Source organism: Diceros bicornis, chromosome 11 (assembly GCF_020826845.1).
Source record: "Diceros bicornis minor isolate mBicDic1 chromosome 11, mDicBic1.mat.cur, whole genome shotgun sequence".
Lineage (NCBI taxonomy): Eukaryota > Metazoa > Chordata > Mammalia > Perissodactyla > Rhinocerotidae > Diceros > Diceros bicornis.
In genome coordinates, this window is record NC_080750.1 from 8331980 (window position 1) to 8351105 (window position 19126).

General features: G+C 39.1%; 1 protein-coding gene across 8 annotated transcripts in view; it reads right to left on the minus strand.

Moving 5' to 3' along the window:
• The window catches only part of CAMK2D (calcium/calmodulin dependent protein kinase II delta), a 295243-nt gene that overhangs the window by 46009 nt on the left and 230108 nt on the right, over positions 1-19126 (minus strand). For all 8 annotated transcript variants that reach the window (XM_058549956.1, XM_058549950.1, XM_058549953.1 and 5 more), the window contains one exon: positions 10039-10133. In XM_058549956.1, the coding sequence (XP_058405939.1) occupies positions 10039-10133 (95 nt within the window). The remainder of the gene's footprint in view (positions 1-10038; positions 10134-19126) is intronic.

Genomic DNA, 19126 nt, shown 5'->3' on the forward strand with positions numbered 1-19126 from the left:
TTCTAGTCTTCTCTAAGTATCTTTGCTTTGACCTGAAAATGAAATTTTATGCAATCTTTCCGATATTTATGCAAAAATCAATAAAAGCTTAGAAGTTGTCACATGTATCAATGTTATCATGCTATTATGCCAAGGTTGAAAATGAGGTATTACATACTGTGATCTCACAACTCATGAGCAGTAATAGCAGAGATAACAAAACAGTTTCAATTCCTGTGCCAAAACTGACCATTGGTTGTGGCTATTTGGAGCGCAGTAGTCAGAAAAAATCTGAGACTACAAGAGCCTCAGCAGGATTTCATTTTCACACTTCAAAAAGGCTAATCCACTTACTTACAAATTTCACTAAAGCAAAGTTCATAAAAGTAACCAAATCTCATAACTTCTATTAGTAATCCATTTGTACATTAATAACTATATAATAAAGCTATTTATCCTAAGTCTCTTTATGTGAATTTTTTGTTGATAATTATGCAACCTCACTTTCACATAATTAACGTATTTAGTAGAAATAATATTCTTGATGGGTTAAGAAAAACTTACATCACATTAGTTTCTAAACAACAGAGAGAATATTAGGTTCTTTTCCCAATTTTTATAGATAGTCCTGGAAAAAAACCCATGGTCACTGTGTCACGGACTTTAGTTTACTTTTAGTGGTTAAAAATGGGCAGTTTGTGAGCCCCTGGCTAAATTACACATGAGAAAAATGATACTGAATCTTTAATACATGCAAATTTTGCCAGTTTAACAATTGTCATTTTAATTCTAGAAGCTTATTGTAGGCAGTTGTAAAAACTTGCTAGTGACTAGGAACTACTGAAGAAACACTCAAGGCTGCTGCTTAATGATGTGCAGATCTTTTGACCGCAAATGAGAAGCTCGTTTAGCCTAGATAAAGGTGGATCTTTTTCTTATTTTTCTAATTTTCACAAAGGCTTTCCTCCACAATCACCAAGAGGTGCATCCATGGGGCTGCATGCCCAGAGGGGGGCCTAGTTCTAGTCTGTAAAGATGGGGAATGTGCTAGCTGTGGCCAGCTAAATAATAATTTGGTCCAATTATTAGTGTGGGTTACAATGAAATGCCTTGAAATTAAAAGAATATACATTTTATAGTCTCGTGATACACACAGCCGTCTAAACAGAATATTTTTTTTTTTTTTTTTTTGTGAGGAGATCAGCCCTGAGCTAACATCCGCCAATCCTCCTCTTTTTTTTTTTTGCTGAGGAAGACGGCCCTGGGCTAACATCGGTGCCCATCTTCCTCCACTTTATATGGGACGCCGCCACAGCATGGCTTACCAAGCAGTGCGTCGGTGCGCGCCCGGGATCCGAACCAGCGAACCCCGGGCCGCCGCAGCGGAGCGCGCGCACCTAACCGCTTGCGCCACCGGGCCGGCCCCTAAACAGAATATTTTAACAGAGATGCACTGAAGAATGAGACCTGAGAGAATATAATACAGACTTTTTATATTAACTCCTCTCACTTTTCATTGAGCTTTTAACTTGTGCACAGAGAGTGGCCACAGCACTGCTTATTACTTAGTTACCCCACTTAGTAATATATGGAAAGCATCTCCAGACCCTGCACTCTGACTTCCAGAGGGCTTGTGCACTCTGACAAACCGAGGAGGTGGTAAATCATATTTACAGACATATTTATCAAAGGAGAGAAAATTATATCAATGAGCACAAAATTAAGCCATGAAGAGAAGATAGATAAGGCCTTACTCTTCAGATTTAGAACTTAATTCATGTATGTGTGTATACGTATATGCCTACTTTCAAATATTCTAACTATAAATGAAATGTATTAGAACTGTGATTTTCAAATATTTTTCACTTGTGAAACCCATTCTTCAAATGAAAGCTTGCACAGAAGCTCATTAGGTAAATAAGACAAAAAAAGTCAAAACTGACATAATGGAACAACGTTTTATTTGATATACGGATCACTGCAAAGTATTGTTGTATATAATTTAAAATTATGGAAGGAGTTTGGAAGATGGTGGCATAGGAGGATCCTGAAGTCGCCTCCTCATCCCATGGACACAACAAAACTACAACTACCCGTGGAATAATTTCCTCTGAGAGAGATCTGGAAACTGGATAAAAAAGAACCTCCACAACAAGGAACAACACAGAGAGGGGTGGAAGAGGCAGAGAAACAGCCCTGCTGAGGAAAACCCACACGCTCGCGGCAGCGCTTCACGGCTGGGGCGATCTCAAAGGTACAGAGCTTTTCCTGGAGAAGCCCGAGTTCTGAGCTCCACACTGGGCACCCCAGCCCTTAGACCCAACACAAGAGAGATGAGATCCCATAGTACCTCGCTTTCCTGGCTTTGAAAAGCAATGGAGACTATGCCCAGGAAAACTACAGAACTTCAGGGAAAGAAAAACCTGCTCCTAAAGCGCCCACACATTCTCACTTGACTGGAAAACGAGCACAAAGACACCAGATAGAAAAGTGCATAGTCCACTGGTAAAAGAGCCTCACTTACTATTCTTGGAAGGCATCCCAGAGAGGCAAGAGATGGCTGGGCCCACCCTGCAGGGACTGAGACACTGGAGGCAGCCATGACTGTGACCTAGTTTGGTTGTGCTGATACAGAGGCTGGCAGGTGGCAGTGGAATCCTCCTTCCAGCCTGTAGGCACAGGGCTCTGCCCCACTCACTGGAGAACCCAAGGAAATCAAGCAGAGCCAGGCAGCAGGCAGCCCACCTCAGGGGCCGACTCTGCCCACCAGCAAGCCTGGGGCAGCCGTGTGGACCTGCAGCCTGGGGGCCCACAGCAGACTTGTGCCGCCGGCCATCGCAAACAGCCACACAGGGGATCTGCCCTGCTTTCCAACACCCGAAACAGTTGTGTGCTGCTGTACCTGGGCCTGCCCCGCCCCGCCCATTAGCCAGTGCTTGCCAGAGGCCTGCCCTGCCAAAAAGCCAGCTGACAACAGCTGCAGGAGCCTCACCTGAAGCCTGCCCCATCCCACCACCCCCACCAGTGCTCCCTGAGCACTGCAGGGAGCTACACTAGGGGCCTGCAGCACTTGTGTGCCCCAGGGCCTAGCAACCAGCCACACTGGGGGCCTGACTCTCTTACCAGCAAAATTGCAGTAGTTATGTGCTACCAAACTTGCAGGCTGTGCCAGGGGCTTGCCCCACCCAATAAAGTGCCCATAGCAGCCTCGCGCAGCAGAGCATCACAATCAGCCAGCCCAAGGACCAACCTACTTGTGTACCTACAGCATTAGCGACCCTGCCACAACAGATGGGCACACTCAGTCCACACAGGGGACGCCCCTGGAGCATCTGGTACAGATGACCAGAGGGGAGCAAGCTGCTGGGCCCCATAAGGCATCTCTCCATAGCCGACCTCTCTAATACATAGAAATAAACACAGAGAAGGAGGCAAAAGGAGGAGACAGAGGAATATGTTCCATATAAGAGAACGGGACAAATCCTCAGAAAAAGAACTATTTTTAACAAAACAGAGATAAACAATCTACCTGATAAGGAGTACAAATTAATAGTCATAAGAAGGCTCACTGATCTGGGGAGAAGAATAGATGAACACGGTGAAAGCTTCAACAAAGAATTAGAAGATATAAAAATGAACCAATCAGAGCTAAAGAATACAATAATGGAAATGAGTACATCAACAGCAGAGTAGATGACACAGAAGAATGAACCAGTGAACTAGACAAAAGAGTAGAGGAAATCACCCAAGCCAAACAGAAAAAAGAATTAAAAAGAACAAGAACAGTCTAAGGGACTTCTGCGACAACATCAAGCATACTAACATCCACATTATAGTTGTCCCAGAAGGTGAAGAGAGAGACAAAAGGGAAGAAAACTTATTCAAAGAAATAATAGCTGAAAACTTCCCTAACCTGGGGAAGGAAACAGACATCCAGGTACAGGAAGCACAGAGAGCACCAAACAAGGTGAACCCAAAGAGGCCCACACCAAGAGACATTATAATTAAAATGTCAAGAATTAAAGTTAAAGAGAGAATCCTAAAAGCTGCAAGAGAAAAGCAACAAATTACATACAAAGAAAATCCCACAAGGTTATCAGCTGACTTCTCAGCAGAAACCTTACAGGCTAGAAGGGAGTGGCATGATATACTCAAAGTGCTGAAAGGAAAAAACCTACAACCAAGAAACAAACCTACAACCAAGAATACCCAGCAAAGTTATCATTCAGAATGGAAGGAGAGAAAAGAGCTTTCCAAACAGCAAAAACTAAAGGAGTTCGTCACCACTAAACCAGCACTGTAAGCAATGTTAAAGGGACTTTTTAAGTAGAAAAGACAAGACCACAAGTAGGAATAAGAAAATTATTAAAGGAAAAATATCACTGGTAAAGGCAAATATACAGGTAAGGTAGGGGATCAACTACCTACAAAGCTAGTATGAAAGTCAAAAGACAAAAGTACTAAAATCATTATATCTATGATAAGAGGTTAAGGGCCATACAAAAAAAATAGGTAAAATATGACATCAAAAACATAAAATGGGGTGGGGGGGGAGTAAAAGTGTAGGGCTTTTAGTAAGAGGTCAAACTTAACAGACCATGAACTTAATACAGATTGTTATTTACATATGAACCTCATGGTAACCACAAACCAAAAACCTATTATAAATAAACAAACAATAAAGAGAAAGGAGCCCAAACATAACACTAAAGATAGCCATCAAACCACAAGGCAAGAGAGCAACAGAAGAAGAAAGGAACAGAGAACAACTACAAAAACATCCAGAAAAAAAGTAACAAAATGGCAATCAGTACATACTTATTAATAGTTACTTTAAATGTAAATAGACTAAATGCTCCAATCAAAAGGCAAAGAGTGGCTGAACGGATAAAAAAACAAGACCTATATATATGCTGAATACAAGAGACACACTTCAGACCTAAAGACACTCACAAACTGAAAGTGAAGGAATGGAAAAAGATATTCCATGCAAATGGAAAAGAAAGCTGGAGTAATGATACTTACATCAGACAAAATAGATTTTAAAACAAACTCTAACAAGAGAAAAAGAAGGGCATTACATAATGATAAATGGAAAAATCTAACAAGAGGACATAACACTTGTAAATATCTATGTGCCCAACGTAGGAGCACTTAACTACATAAAGCAGTTATTAACAGACATACAAGGAGAAATCGACGAAAACACAATAATAGTAAGGGATGTTAACACTCCACTTACATCAATGGATAGATCATTTAGACAGAAGATCCATAAAGAAACACTGGCCTTATATGACACGTTGCACCAGATGAACTTAGTGGACATATACAGAACGTTCCATCCAAAAATTGCAGAATACATATTCTTTTCAAATGCACATGGAACATTCTCTAGGATAGATCACATATTAGGCCACAAAACAAATCTCGATAAATTTAAGAAGAGTGAAATAATACCAAGCATCTTTTCTGACCACAACAGTATGAAACTGGGAAATCAACTACAAGAAAACTGGAAAACTCACAAATACGCGGACATTAAACAAAATGCTAGAGAACAACTATTGGGACAAGGAAGAAATCAAAGGAGAAATCAAAAAATACCTGGAAACAAATGAAAATGAAAATATAACATGTCAAAATTTATGGAATATAGCAAAAGTAGTACTAAAAGGGAAGTTCATAGCAATACAGGCCTATCTCAAGAAACAAGAAAAATCTCAAATAAACAACCTAACAGTGCACTTAAAGGAATTAGAAAAAGAAGAACAAACAAAGCCCCAAATCAGTAAAAAGAAGGAAATAATAAAATTCAGAGCAGAAATAAATGAAAAAACTCTAAAAAGACAATAGACAAGATTAATGAAACTAAGAGCCTAGTTCTTTAAAAAGATAAACAAAATTGACAAACCTTTAGCTAGACTCTCCAAGAAAAAAAGAGAGAAGGCTCAAATAAATAAAATCAGAAATGAAAGGGGAGAAATTACAACAGACACCACAGAAATACAATACTACAAAAAGCTCTACACTAACAAATTAGATAATCTAAAATAAATGGATAAATTCTTAGACTCATACAACTTTTCATAACAGAATCAAGAAGAAATAGAGAATCTGAATAGACCAAGCACTAGTAAAGAGATTGAGACAGTAATCAAAAATCTCCCAAAAAACAAAAGTCCAGCACCAGATGGCTTCCCCGGTGAATTCCACCAAACATTCAAAGAAGATTTAGTACTTATCCTTCTCAAACTCTTCCAAAAATTTGAAGAGGAGAGGATGCTTCCTAACTCATTCTACGAGGCCAATATTACCTTTATACAAAAACCAGACAAGGACAACACAAAAAAAGAAAATTACAGGCCAACCAACATCACTGAAGAACATAGATGCAAAAATCCTCAACAAAATATTAGCAAATTGAATACAACAATACATTAAAAGGATCATACACCATGATCAAGTGGGATTTATTCCAGGGATACAAGGATAGTTCAATATCTGCAAATCAATCAACATGATACACCACATTAAGAAAATGAAGAATAAAAATCACATGATCATCTCAGCAGATGCAGAGAAAGCTTTCAACAAGACACAGCACTCACTTATGATAAAAACTCTGAATAAAATGGATATAGAAGGAAAGTATCTCAACATAATAAAGGCCATATATGACAAACTCACAGCTAACATCATACTAAACAGTGAAAAACTGAAAGCTGTCCCTCTAAGAAAAGGAACCAGACAAGGATGCCCACTTTCACCACTTTTATTTAACATAGTATTGGAAGTCCTAGCCAGAGCAATCAGGCAAGAAAAAGAATTAAAAGGGATCTAAACTGGAAAGGAAGAAGTAAAGCTGTCATTATTTGCAGATGACATGATTTTATATATAAAAAACCCTAGAGAATCCACCAAAAAACTATTAGAAATCATAAACAAATACAGTAAAGTTGCAGGATACAAAATCAACATACAAAAATCAATTGTGTTTCTATACTAACAACAAAATAGCAGAAAGAGAAATCAAGAACACAATCCCATTTACAATCGCAACAAAAAGAATAAAATACCTAGGAATAAATTTAACCAAAGAGGTGAAAGACCTGTACACTGGAAACTATAAAACACTGTTGAAAGAAATCAAAAAAGACACAAAGAAATTGAAGGATATTCCGTGCTCATAGATTGGAAGAATTAACACAGTTAAAATGTCCATACTTCCTAAAGCAATCTACAGATTCAGTGCAATCTCTATCAAAGCCCCAATGACATTTTTCACCAAAATAGAACAAATAATACTAAAATTTATATGGAACAACACAAGTCCTTGAATAGCCAAAGCAATCCTGAGAAAAAAAACAAAGCTGGAGGTATCACACTCCCTGATTTCAAAATATACTACAAAGCTATAGTAATCAAAACAGCATAGTACTCAATAAAATGAGCATAGAAGGAAAGTACCTCAACATAATAAAGGCCATATATGACACACCCACAGCCAACATCATACTTAACAGTGAAAAACTGAAAGGCATCCTTCTGAGAACAGGAATAAGACAAGGGTGTCCACTCTTGGCACTCCTATTCAACATAGTACTAGAGGTTCTGGCCAGAGCATCAGGCAAGAAAAAGAAATAAAAGGGATCCAAACCGGAAAGGAAGAAGTGAAACTCTTGCTGTTTGCAGATGACATGATTCTGTATATAGAAAACCCTAAAGAATCCACTAGAAAACTACTAGAAATAATCAACAACTACAGAAAAATTGCAGGGTGCAAAATCAACTTATAAAAACCAGTTGCATGTCTATAAACTAATAATGAACTAACAGAGAGAGAAGACAAGAATACAATCCCATTTACAACCTCAAGAAAAAGAATAAAATATCTAGGAATAAATTAAACCCAGGAGGTGAAAGATCTATATAATGAAAACTATAAGACATTATTGAAAGAAATCAATGATGACATAAAGAAAATAGAATGATACTCCATGCACATGGATTGGAAGAATACACATAGATGTCCATACTACCTAAAGCAATCTACAGATTCAATGCAATCGCAATCAGAATCCCAATGATGTTCTTCATGGAAATAGAACAAAGAATCCTAAAATTCATATGAGGCAACAAAAGACTCCAAATAGCTGAAGCAATCCTGAGAAGAAAGAACAAAGCTGGAGGCATCACAATCCCTATTTCAAAATATACGACACAGCTATAGTAATCAAAACAGCATGGTACTGGTACAAAAACAGACACACAGATCAATGGAACAGAATTGAAAGCCCAGAAATAAAACTGCACATCTACGGACAGCTAATCTTCTACAAAGGAGCCAAGAACACACGATGGAGAAAGGAAAGTCTCTTCAATAAATGGTGTTGGGAAAATTGGACAGCCATATGCAAAAGAATGAAAGTAGGTCATTATCTTTTGCCATACACAAAAATTAACTCAAAGTGGATTAAAGACTTGAAGCTAAGACATGAAAACATAAAACTTCTAGAAGAAAATATAGGCAGTACACTCTTGGACATCAGTCTTAGAAGGATCTTTTCAAATACCATGTCTACTCGGGCAAGGGAAACAAAAGTAAAAATAAACAAATGGGACTACATCAGATTAAAGGGCTTCTGCAAGACAAAGGAAACCAGGCAGAAAACGAAAAAACAACCCACCAACTGGGAGAATATATTTACAAATCATATATCTGATAAGGGGTTAATATCGAAATATACAAAGAACTCATACAACTCAACAACCACACAACAAACAACCCAATTAAAAAATGGCAGAGGATCTGCACAGACATTTTTCCAAAGAAGATGTATAGATGGCCAACAGGCACATGAAAAGATACTGAACATCACTAATTATTAGGGAAATGCAAATCAAAACTAGAATGAGATATCACCTCACGCCCATCAGAATGGCTATTACTAAAAAGACAAGAAATAACAAGTGTTGGAGAGGATATGGAGAAAAGGGAACCCTTGTACACTGCTGGTAGGAATGTAAATTGGTGCAGCCACTATGGAAAACAGTATGGAGATTTCTCAAAAAATGTAAGAATAGAACTACCATATGATCCAGCTATTTCACTGCTGGGTATTTATCCAAAGAACACGAAAACACTATTCGAAAAGATATATGCACGTCTATATTCACTGCAGCATTAATTCACAGTAGCCAAGACTTGGAAACAACCTAAGTGCCCATCAATGGATGAATGGGTAAAGAAGATGTGGTATATATTTATACAATGGAATACTACTCATCCATAAGAAAGGATGAAATCTTGCCATTTGCGACAACATGGATGGACCTGGAGGGCATTATGCTAAGCGAAATAAGTAAGATAGAGAAAGCCAAATATTGTATGATTTCACTCATATGTGAAAGATAAAAAAAAACAACAATAACAAACACACACACAGATACAGAGAATAGATTGGTGGTTACCAGAGGGGAAAGAAGGAGGGGGGAGGGAGAGAAGGCTGATAGGGCACATGTGTACAGTGACAGATGGCAATTAGACTTTGGGTGGTGCACACGATGTAGTCTAGAAAGAAACTGAAACACAATGATGTACACCTGAAATTTATATAATGTTATAAACCAATGTTACCTCAATAAAAAAAATAAAAAATAAAGTTAAATCTTAAAGAGCAAAAAATAAAATAATATGATAGGCATTTGGGAATAATAGTCAACTAAACAGGCAGTAATCATTTCTAAAGAAAAATCTTTCAATTTTATATGTTTTAAAACGCACTAAGATCCAAGCATTTTGACAAGCAAGGTCCTTCCTCAGGTACTTCAAACTGTTTTCCTTTCAATCTTAGGAGAGAGCGAGCTAAAAGGAAATGCAAACTGCACATATATGCTGCATTTCTTACTCTTTACCTCCCCTTCCCTAAGAGAAAAGAAAATAACAAGGGAAATTGTTGAAAATTATGGTTAAAATAGCAAAGAAAACATCTGGTTCTTGGTCAATAAACAAAAAACAAACCCTCATCTAAAGCGATATGAACATTTATTACTCACATCATAAGCTCCAGCCTTGATCTGCTGATAGAGTCTGTGTTGGTCTTCATCCCAGAAGGGGGGATATCCCACCAGCAGAATATAGAGGATGACGCCTGGAGGGAATGAGCATATTAACATAATGTTGAGGCAGGCAGACAACAATATGTTCAATGTGGCAGATCCACAATGATGTTAAACTGCACTCATTCAAAGAGAGGACACTGGATTGTTGGAAAACTTCAGAGAGACATGTTATGGTCTACTCTGCAGTGTTCTGTGGAGGGTGAAGGCTCCTCCTTCTAAGCTCAAGAACTCTGATAACAAGTGGCGGTCCAGCACAGGGACCAAAGAATTCTAAAGGGGCACAGAAGGGCAATTCCTAAAGGCGAAACTCACCTGTCGTTTGGGTGACACACTCTTTGGCCTTCCTGAATTCTGGCCTATTTATGATCTCCCTGCACTCTTATCTAGATAGATGCTATGTGATTTTAGTCACTTTGTAGGTTGATGTTCAAAAACTTAACATTTATTTCCTCTTAGACATTTTGCTGGTAATTAGGACATTTTGTTGAGCGATGGTACCCTGGTTAGAAATTCATGCTCTAAATAGCCAGGGTCCCTGGGAGTGCAGAAAACACATAAGGAGATGAAAATCCTTTTCTAGTCAATGATAGTAGTCTTCAAAAATAGAATTTTTCAATAAAACAACTAAACCAGTGATACTAAGAAGAGTACATATTACAGGAGAGGGAAGGAGAGAAGGAGGCTGAAATTGCACATAAAATTCAAATAAACACTCAGCTGGAATACAGTTTGATACCTTTTTCATAAATATGTAATTATTCACAATTAATTTAATCAAGATATGATTTAACTTATAAATTTTTAAAAAAAATTTTGTATGCACAGGCTTTTAACTTGTCCTGCGATCATACCTGGGGTCTCTATGTCTGTTGGGGCTGTCTGACACCAGGTTCTCTTTATCATCCTATGTCCCTCTCTCTACTTTTGAAATACTTGATTGCCCCCTTAAGGTCTTTAGTTTCTTTTCTAGCTCATTATCCGGAGGAAGGCCAGCCATTGCTCTGACCTCTCTGCTTGCTCTGCCCTTGCTGTGTTCCCATTCCCGCAGAGCAGGGACTCCTGGGAGAGGCGAGTAAGACTGGGAAACCGCCAGCATGTATTCCCACCGGCTCCTTTCCCCTACTGGTGTTGGTCTCTTTACCTCTTCTCGGTGAGGGAGATCTAGCCCTGCTCCTGGCCATCGGCCTGACATCTTTGTACAACACATGCTGCTGCAGCTCAAATGGCTTTTAAACAATTGTTTAATTGCCCTAGACTTTTACAGCCTGCTTCAGGAAGATCCAGTTCAAAAGCAGATCACTACCAGAGTAAAACATCTTAGACAACATTCTTAAACAAAAACCCAACAAGGATTTTGTTTCAGACTGAAAGTTATTTTACCACAGTGGAGTTTTTTTTTTAAAAAAAGGACCACGAAGAAAACTGCAATATATTGGTACCTCACCCTCACAACATAAAAACATTTTTCCATCGTTCACTACATTATAGACTTAATGTGCACTCAAATTTATTTTCATATCATTTTTGCTATGCAACAGATGCATCCGATGATGAGGATGAGTGTCAGTGTTCGTGTTCCCAGGACACAAGGAGAAAAGAGGCTGTACCTAAGTCATATTAGCCCTCAACTATGGTTAGGGGGTGGAGAGAATTAGCTCTGTACTGGTAATAGTCTATATTGAATCTGGACATTTGTCTGATAAACATCTGGAGGTAGGCTCTTATAAAATTATGAATCAGACTCACAACTGAGACATTTAGCATTGCGGACCTAAGCTGAGTTGCAAGCACGACCTGCCTCTGAGGCTGTGTTCTGGTGCCTTCTGTCTGGTGCAGTTCTGTTGGTTGACACTTGATGTGGTACTTCTCTGGAAGGGGAAGGGATGGTTCATTCCCCAAGAATCAGCAGCCACTACATACATAAATAAATGCCCACGTTTAATTGTTTGATTAAGGGGTTTCTACCAAAAAATGTATTTATAATAAAATAATAGCATAGATACAGGAAATTTTAAAACATTTTCAGGCCAGAAGATTTAAAGAAAAAAACTACCTAGGCACTTCTGAGTAGACTGATGTTAAATTGTCAATGCCTACTTAAATAGACAGTGTTTTGTAAGCTTACTTTGACTCACTCATTAGACGGGAGTGTGAGGCTTTCCTGAGTTACATGCTCTCTTGTAGCTCTATTTTCTGAAAATGTAGAACAACTGTGAGAGTCATGGCATAATCATAACGATAACATTATTAAGTTTTACTGTGGATAACATTTATTGAGCAGTTACGTGTGCTTTAGGGCATTACCTCACTTAAACCCTACACAACGCTAGGAGGCAGATAATGTTCTTGTTCCTGTTTTACAGATGAGGAAACACAGGTGGAAAGGTTGTGACTTAACTGTTTGAGCCACAAGCCGGCTGACAAAGCCACGTCTTAAACATTCCCTGCAGCCACTTCTGCATCCATGAACTTTAACAACAACGGTCATTTTACATTTTAAACTTTTTGTGTTGCCTAATTGAGAGGCCTTGACCCTAATAGGAAGGCTTCCATTTGGTCCTCGTGTAAATGTTCCCTGCAGCCTCTTTTCCCTTTAGTTATGTACTTGAGCTCGGTTATTTTAAAGTTTTTGTTGTCTAATTGAGAATTCTTGTCTCACTAGTAAGGTTCCAATTTACTTTTTTCTTATAACCCTAATATTTCACTTTTTTCTCCGAGTCAGAGAAAAAAAATACAGGGTCTTTTTCTCTCCCTCCAACAAAGGTACTACAATCTTCAGAAGCCAAGGAGAAAGGCTTCATTTTCTTTGCAGGAATGCTTCAGGCTGGTTCTATGACCTCCACATGGTGGGGCTCTCATGACGTCAGCCCCCTTTGACCATCACTGCTCAGATATCTCATGAGGGCTTGCGAAATAACAATATTCTATTACACCTTCTTTAGGCGAAGAACAACTTACTTCATCAACTGTTTGGTTACCATGAGGTACAGTTCATATAGGAAAGATAGGGTAACTGATTTTTCCCCCTTTATTAGCCAGTTTTCAAAATAATGCATTGGTTCCCTAGCATTCTCCAAAGGTTAGGACTTTTGTTGTATTTTGATTATCATTACGAATGCATGGATTTCAACTTATTTGATGTTTCAATCTATTACTGTGATTTTTCTTATTTATCCTCTAGTTGTCTCATCTTTAACCAGTAGCAGCCTCTTCAAGTTGGCTCCTGAGTCCTTTTGATACGAACTCTGTGGCCTTTAATAGTTTCCTTTCTTTCTGGCCTGACAAGACGCTCTTGGATCTTCTTGTATTTTTCCTGATCCAGACGCGGAATTAGCCACTTCTACATGGAGTCCTGGTTTCATACGGGGTAAATGGTATGTAGAGACCAAGACTGGGTACCCTGTAGGGGTGCTGTGTAGGAACTGCAGGTTTCTTCAACAAAGAAGTTGAGAAATGACGAGAGAGAAGTGAGAAGAGAGAGAGAGACAGAAAGAGAGAGAGAGAGGTGGAACCTACAAATTAAATGACTTAAGAGACCAAACTAATAACAAAATTATGAGACAAGAGCAAAAATTACTAGATATATGATTATTAAATACAAAATTACTAGATATATGATGATCTTAATTATTGTTATATTAAATTTTAAAATATTGGTATTAGTGTAATGCTTTTAAAAGAGCCCTTTTCTTTGACAGATATACATTAAAGTATTTACAGGTGTATTAATATGATGTTTGGATTTGACTAAAATAATCTAAGGGTGGAGGAATGAGCAGGGTGGTACAGATGAAATAAGATTAGCCATCAGTTCATTCTACTTTTGTATGCTTCAAATTTTTCATAACAAAAAGTTAGAAAGCTATTTTGACACAGTTGGTTCTATTCAACATTTTAAAATGGAAACTAAAACTAGTTTTCATTATCTTATGTATATATTTGTGCTTGGGAGATGCCAGAGATGTTTGATTAATAAGAGTTTTGAGAAGCACTGATTACTTATTAGGTAGAAAGACAACATTATCAAGCACATTTCAAACTGATTTTAATAAAAGCTAGAGTTAGAAAAATGATTAAATTTATAATCACATTAATGATTAAACCACTTTAAACTCTGTTCTTATGATAAGAAGCAATGCCGAAAAACTCTGAGGAGTTAGTGTGAAGTTAATGGGACAATCTAACAAGACATCCATGTAATACTCTTAGTAAATAAAGAGCATACTATGAGCTTGCATGCAAAATACATGTGGAGCTTGGAAATGCACAATTATACATATGAGGGATAAGCATGGCTCTCTTTTAACTTGTTGTAATACCTTAGGCAAAAATATCACCATACAATTCAAATAGAGAAAGTGTTCAATTAACAGTCTGTGACCTACAGGGCCAATGATGGGCAGAACAAAGCTGGAAGATCAAGGCCAGCAAGATAGGAAGTCATTTTTCAGATGATGGAAACTATCTATTCCATGTAGTAGGAGTGGCAAAATGACATACACATGCCCTTCTGGCACGGGGCAGACACGAATGCCTGTGCCCGAGCTGTGCACGAGGTGGGGTGGGAACCAGAGGAGAGCATGTGTCCATTCACCTGACAGGTACACTGCTATGTAAGAACAAAAACATCCTGTTATTAGTTCTTTCAATTACTTTAGAAAAGCCAGAAACAGACAGCTTTTAAAGAAATCTCCTAATAATAAATTATAAAGATAAATAATAAATGTCAACACTCCCCCAAAATAAGAAGCCCAACTGTCTGGCCAAGACATCTGTAAACCGCTTATCTGCAACCTCTGTTATGTTGTGGAAAAATCCTAAAATTTACTGCCCTAGGGGAATTTGTAACACATTAGGGTAATGCTGTCAATACGGGTGTGTATCAGAATCACCTTGCAAGCTTGTGAAAATGCAAATTCCTGAGCCTCAAGACAGAGAATCTTATTCATGGGTGGGTTCCAGAAAGCTGCATTTTTGATAAGCACTCTGGTAACTGCCATGGTCCACAGTGTGAAACCAGCAAGTCAGAGAAACCATAAATACTATATCTAGAGAAATGTAAGACGGTATATAAGATCAGAGGAAAGGGATATTGGTAGAGTCTATGATTGGGAGTAAAGCTCCATGGGTTGAAGACTGATGAGGACGTGGGTCCTCAGACCCATGGGTGAAGCAGAGAGCCTTCTCATTGTGGGGCATACCTGTGATGGTCCACTGTAAGGAAATCATAGAGCTGGTAACAGCAACAAAGTGTTCGGTAGATTTGAGATTTCAAAATGGTAAATACTTCCTAAAAAAGTGCTTGAGCTGACTTATCCTAGCTGAAATATGAAAAAGCTAAGGCCCAGAAATCACACAATTGAACCTAAATTGACCATGCAAGAAAAGAAGAAATAAATTCCACAATATTCCAAAGGTTTGTCAAAAGTTATGGTATATTCTGTGACAGCCACTAACTTATTACCACTCATAACTGTTCTGAGTGATATCTAATTCAGGTAGAAAAGTAGTAGGACAAGGTGTGTGTGTGTGTGTGTGTGTGTGTGTTGGCTATGTTTATAGGCTTACATTTATCGCTTTTTTTTTTTTTTTTTCCTGGTACGGAAGACCAGCCCTGAGCTAACATCTGTTGCCAATCCTCCTCTTTTTGCTGAGGAACATGGTTGCGAGCTAACATCTGTGCCCATTTTCCTCTATTTTGTATGTGGGATGCTGCCATGGCATGGCTTGATGAGCAGTGCCTTGGTCCACACCTGGGATTTGAAGCTGGGAACCCTGGGCTGCCAAAGTGGAGTGTGCAAACTTAACTACTATGCCAGCTGGCGGGCCCCCATTTATCGTTTTGTGTGTGTGTGTGTGTGTGTGTGTGTGTGCGCGCGCGCGTGTGAGGAAGATTAGCCCTGAGCTAACATCTGTTGCCAAGCCTCCTCTTTTTTTTTGCTGGGGAAGATCGGCCCTGGGCTATCATCCATGGCCATCGTCCTCTACTTTATATGGGAAGCGCCCACAGCATGGCTTGATGAGTGGTATGTAGGTCCGCGCCCAGGATCCGAACCTGTGAACCCCGGGCCACCAAAGCGGAGCATGTGAACTTAACCACGGCACCACCGGGCTGGCCCATTTATCATTTTTTTAAGCCAAGATGTAGAAGAAAGTTCTGTTAAAAACCACTGATTCAGTGACATCTATAAACAACATTTGCTCATCCTATTAGGGATTTATGGAAACAGCTATATATGCAGAAAGCCATCAAAATCAATTTACTGTTGTTAATGGCAGAACACAGGGCTATGTTCTTGCTTCATTAATGTCTATTACTTACTTCCAGTAATGGACTAGTTGCTGTCAAAGACCGAGTACAGGTCAGACTATATTCTGTGTGAGATCACAAAAGCAAGTAATGGTGGTATTTGAAATTTCCTGTGTACAGATAATTGCATATTTCTAATAAAAATAATGTGGACTTCTTTCAGCCATTATACCAATGCTGTGCTTCACTCTGCCTGTGTCAACTGCTAAAAAGACAAAGAATCCGCTGTAGTGAGAGCTCATAGCTTAATTCACATAGAAGATCAGCTGCTATCCTGTTAAACGGCTTGTTCTGCATGTCTTTTGTTATCTGGCTAGTGTCATTTCTTACCACACTCCCCAATGTCTAGCCTTTAAAAGAAGTAGTTATTCAATTGGCAAGAGCTAGTGCTGATGGATGGCTGAAAGAGAGTTTCTCTCAAGACATGCCATAGCCTAAAGGCAATCGAACCATGTGTACATTACGAGGTGGGCATCATCTTATAAATGAAGTGAATTTAATGTAACTTTCACATCACCTGAGGGAGGTGACATAAAATAAAATCGTAAAACAATATTCCAAACCAACACCAGTGACGCAGAAATGTAACAAAAGGCAGAAGAATCTATTATGATGTTCCCGGTAGTGGGTCGTGGGGGTCATTTCCCCCAAATACGTAAGATTAGAATATCTAAGACATTTCCATAGTTAGCTGTGTGATCCCAAGTGCATTTCTAGGTGTGCAATTAAAGGATGCCACAATCTCTAAAGAGAATGGGAGCTGGCAGCAAACAAGTGCTCTGAATGGGGCCCAGCTCAGCACACAGGGATCTGGCTGCTTGTAGCAAACTGTGTGAAGAAAGCAAAGGTAAGGACAGAACTGAGCAAAACGAAAGGTGGCTCTGCCCGTGGCAAAGTCAAGGTGGACGTCGGTGAGGTGCCCAGTGCTCTAAGTTCCTAAAGGCATACATGAGATCTGTGTGTGCATACGTGTTTGTTGTAACCATGCAGTATCTATCTATCCATCTACCTAATTTTTACTTATAGGTTTTAGGACCATCATGTAGCTCAGACAACAAGGAGGGAGACAACTCTTCACCTATTTTTTTTTCTCTTCCAGCCAAGAAAGTTAGAGCTTCTATCCTAGAAGTTACCTCACAGATGTAAAATCTGATTCTTACAAGACATGCCATTATTTAAAAAGGTTAGCTATACAAACTGTATTACGGAAATGCACTTAAATAGAAAATCCCAAAACCAAATGTACTCAAATTTACCAAAGGAATATTAAAATCGAGCACGGTGTGTCTGATGAGCCCAAGACAGCGATTCTACACCCCGATCCTGTGTCAACGTCATGGTTATTAAAGATAACCATGCTGCACGCACTCAGCTCAGAGCACTGAAACAGGGGCCCACCTAAGGGCTGGACATTTCTCCGTGTACGTTTCAGCACCGATTCTGCTCCGCAGCCACAACAGAATCCTTCAGACCAAATATCATTTTTTTTGGTTTCCTTTTAAAGGATCCAATATTCTTCAACACCAATAAAAATGATACATTGTGAAAAAAATGTTTTGAATGCAAGAACCAAATAAATGATTTATTTAAATTATTTGAATGAATGAAATATGATTCAGGAGCTGTGAAATTGGTCCACAATAACATCTTTTGCAGAAAAAAGGCACACAAGCAAAGAATTTAAAAGTGAACAAGGAAAGCAGAGAGAGAATGTTTATTCAGGTAATCAGAGGAAGGCATCATGATCAGCTGATGATCATAGCAACGCTGAGTCATCCATTAAAACGAGTTAAGCCTATCTCTTACAAGGCTCCATATCAGTTATCTAGAAACTTCACTTACAAAGAAACACTTTCCAATAATAATAGTCACAATAACACATTGTACTAAAAGATCCTCTTGGTAGTCCTAGGAGGCAAGTACCATCACTATCTCCATTTTCTAAGAGGAAGCTGACACTGAGACCACGTGATTTGTGCCAGGTCATACAGCACGAGCACTGAAGAGCCCGGTGAGCAGACGGGAGGGAGGAGAGAGAAGAGGAAAAAATAGGAAGGAAAGGAGGAAAAAAGGAGGGATAAACAAAAAGGGAAGTTGGGGGAGGATGGAGATGACCTTTGATGAAGACGGCAAAGCAAGACTGTAGCGCACTTACGGCCAGCCCTCCTTCTCCTGGGTCCTCACCCGTCTACACCACACTATCCCTCCACTGTCCAAGGTCCAAGGGCAGCACTCTAGCGACACCCCCCTGGACTCTATCCTCCTTAAAACCCATCTGTGTCTGCCTGCCTCCCAGGGCACTCTTTGCTGCTTCTTAAATTCATCAGCAGAAACAGATCTGTGATGGGAGCTGATTTATTGCAGGGGAAATATTTGAGTTATCTGCCATGAACATTTAGATCTGAACAAGGACATTTTGAGACAATGCTCCAACCCAAAGGCATCGAGAGTTCATGCTTAAAAGATAGTCTCTGGTAGCAGGAGGAAGCTGGAGCTTGGGGCTCACCTAAGACCTTACCCTTTAATTGATAATTCCAACCTTTTAGAGTAATAACAGCTGTTTGCATTTAAATTGCTTTACAAACTATAAAACGTCTTCATTTAAAGTGTACCCTATTTGACCCTCATACAATTCTATGAGGGTAACATATTCCTATTTTACAGGTAAAGAAACCAACTCAGAGATATTAAAGAGACAGGGTTAGCAGGTGC